This window comes from Babylonia areolata, chromosome 1, assembly GCF_041734735.1.
Source record: "Babylonia areolata isolate BAREFJ2019XMU chromosome 1, ASM4173473v1, whole genome shotgun sequence".
NCBI lineage: Eukaryota > Metazoa > Mollusca > Gastropoda > Neogastropoda > Buccinidae > Babylonia > Babylonia areolata.
In genome coordinates, this window is record NC_134876.1 from 44,237,230 (window position 1) to 44,239,729 (window position 2,500).

Here is a 2,500-nt window from a genome sequence, read left to right on the forward strand (position 1 = left end):
AGTTCCACTGTAATTTCTTAGAGTGGTGACTGATTGATCATTTTCCATTTGTACTTTTCCCACGCTTTCATTCAGGCCGTGGAACTGAATGAGGTAAGAGATAGATTTATTGTATCTTTGATTGTCCACATGAGTGAATGTTTGTGTGTATGCATATAACTGAATAGTTTGACACATGCTTGTGTTTGTGGGTGTATTAATTTTGTGTGCGTTCGTTTCCAGAACAATGTATAAAACTACTTTCTGGCAATGAGGCTCCCTTTATTTTTGGACAGTCTTAACAGCGTGTGTATGTGTGTGTGTTGAACAGTCAGGAGAAAGACATTTGTTATTTTGTTTCTGAAGCTAACACCTTCCTCCCAAGTTTGACTGAAAACTCGAACTGATCATTTAGTCATTAATATGAGACTATAAACTGAGGTTTTGTGTGCATCACACACACTCGGCATACTGAAATAGAACCCATGGCGATGAGAGTGTTGTCCTCAGGCAAAATTCTGTAGAATAAATCAAGTTGGATAGGTACACAAATATGAATGTGTCCATTTAAGGCCTGACTAAGTGCGTTTGGTTATGCTGCTGGTCAGGAACCTGACTATCAGATGTGGTGCAGCAAATATGGATTTGTCTGAACGCAGTGACGTATCCTGGAGAAGCTGAAACTGTATCTGGATCAGTCTGCATGTTTTGATTCCTTCTTGAAACTGATACCAAAACTTTAAGAATGTCTCTTACCTCTACTTCCGTAGTAGCTAAATGCCTTTTACTGTAAGTTGCCTTAATAGATATTTTATTTTTTTATGTTTCCTGTACTGTACTTGTTTTATTTATGGTCATATTATGAACTTGTCCTAGTCAGTGTGGACTTTGTTGACTGTAGGGTACAGCAACGCTTGCCCAGGGCCTCAGAGAACAGGTGGTCTCCATCTCAATGTGGCAAGATGTCACCAGTCAGACCATGAAGGACATGGAGCAAAACATGCAGAAAATGCCGGAAGATGTGAGTTAGATATTGGTGATGTGGTGTGTGCGTGTGTGTGTGTGCATGTGTGTGTATGTGTGTTTATATGTGTATTTATATGTGAGTATAGACGGGCGCAATAGCCGAGTGGTTAAAGCGTTGGACTGTCAATCTGAGGGTCCCGGGTTCGAATCACGGTGACGGCGCCTGGTGGGTAAAGGGTGGAGATTTTTACGATCTCCCAGGTCAACATATGTGCAGACCTGCTAGTGCCTGAACCCCCTTCGTGTGTATATGCAAGCAGAAGATCAAATACGCACGTTAAAGATCCTGTAATCCATGTCAACGTTCGGTGGGTTATGGAAACAAGAACATACCCAGCATGCACACCCCCGAAAACGGAGTATGGCTGCCTACATGGTGGGGTAAAAACGGTCATGCACGTAAAAGCCCACTCGTGTGCATACGAGTGAACGCAGAAGAAGAAGAAGATATGTGAGTATGTGTATGTGTGCGTATAATCATTTTTGTGAATTTGCACTGCAGTTTTGTTTTCTTTCCAGACATCAGAGGCAAAACAGGGATGAGAGTAATATGAGAGCAAGTCTGTGAATCTTTATTTTAGTCTTGATCATTCTCATCAGTCAGTTTATGCAATGCGTTGTTTGTGTATTCCTTTGACAGATTAATGCCATTGAAGAGAAACAGGAACTTCTGAAAGCGGAGATGGACTCTCGGATCTCTTCTGAAGCAGAGAGCAGGTATATCTGTAAAGAAAATATCACTACATACGTATACTTTCACTTGCATTCATGCTTGAACACACATGATCACATATTCTTCATATGTGCACAATAATACACTTACACACACACACATGCATAAATGCACATACAAGAGCTTGTCACACCAGATTTTTGTCACTCATGAAGTATACATCTGATATGTGTGCCAGTATAATGCAGCTCATATGTGCATACAGATACCCAGTATACATACACCTCTCTCTCTTCTCTCTCTCTGTCTCTTTGTCTATGTCTTTGTTGCTCTCTCTCTCTCTCTGTCTCTCTCTGTCTGTCTCTCTCCCTCCCTCTCTCTGTCTCTCTCTCTCTCTCTCTCACACACACACACACACACAAACACACACGCGCGCGCGCGCAAGCACACATGCGCACTGATTCATTCACTAAAATTGACACAACATATATGTACATACAGATAGTTCACACTCTCTTCGTGTCCTGGGCTCTGCTCCTTGCAGAAAGCACTGAGGTAAATACCAAGACCGGTAAAATATTAAAATATCAACAACAGTAGGCTCTTCATGTCTTTAAAACTTGTTTTCTAAAAAAAGCAGCAAATTTTCGCCGTAAAAACAGCTTCTTCAGGCGAGGTTTTGAAGACATGAAGAGCCTACTGTTGTAGGTCTATATCTGTGTGTGTGTGTGTGTGTGTGTGTGTGTGTGTGTGTGTGTGTGTGTGTCCCACCCATGCACATTATTCAGTGGCGCCTGACAGTAACATACCACACTGACATAT

At 41.7% G+C, this 2,500-nt stretch overlaps 1 protein-coding gene across 4 annotated transcripts in view; it reads left to right on the forward strand.

Moving 5' to 3' along the window:
- Positions 1-2,500, forward strand: part of LOC143292304 (coiled-coil domain-containing protein 154-like) — a 41,232-nt gene that overhangs the window by 30,081 nt on the left and 8,651 nt on the right. For all 4 annotated transcript variants that reach the window (XM_076602515.1, XM_076602500.1, XM_076602508.1 and 1 more), the window contains 2 exons: positions 881-1,000; positions 1,646-1,722. In XM_076602515.1, the coding sequence (XP_076458630.1) occupies positions 881-1,000; positions 1,646-1,722 (197 nt within the window). The remainder of the gene's footprint in view (positions 1-880; positions 1,001-1,645; positions 1,723-2,500) is intronic.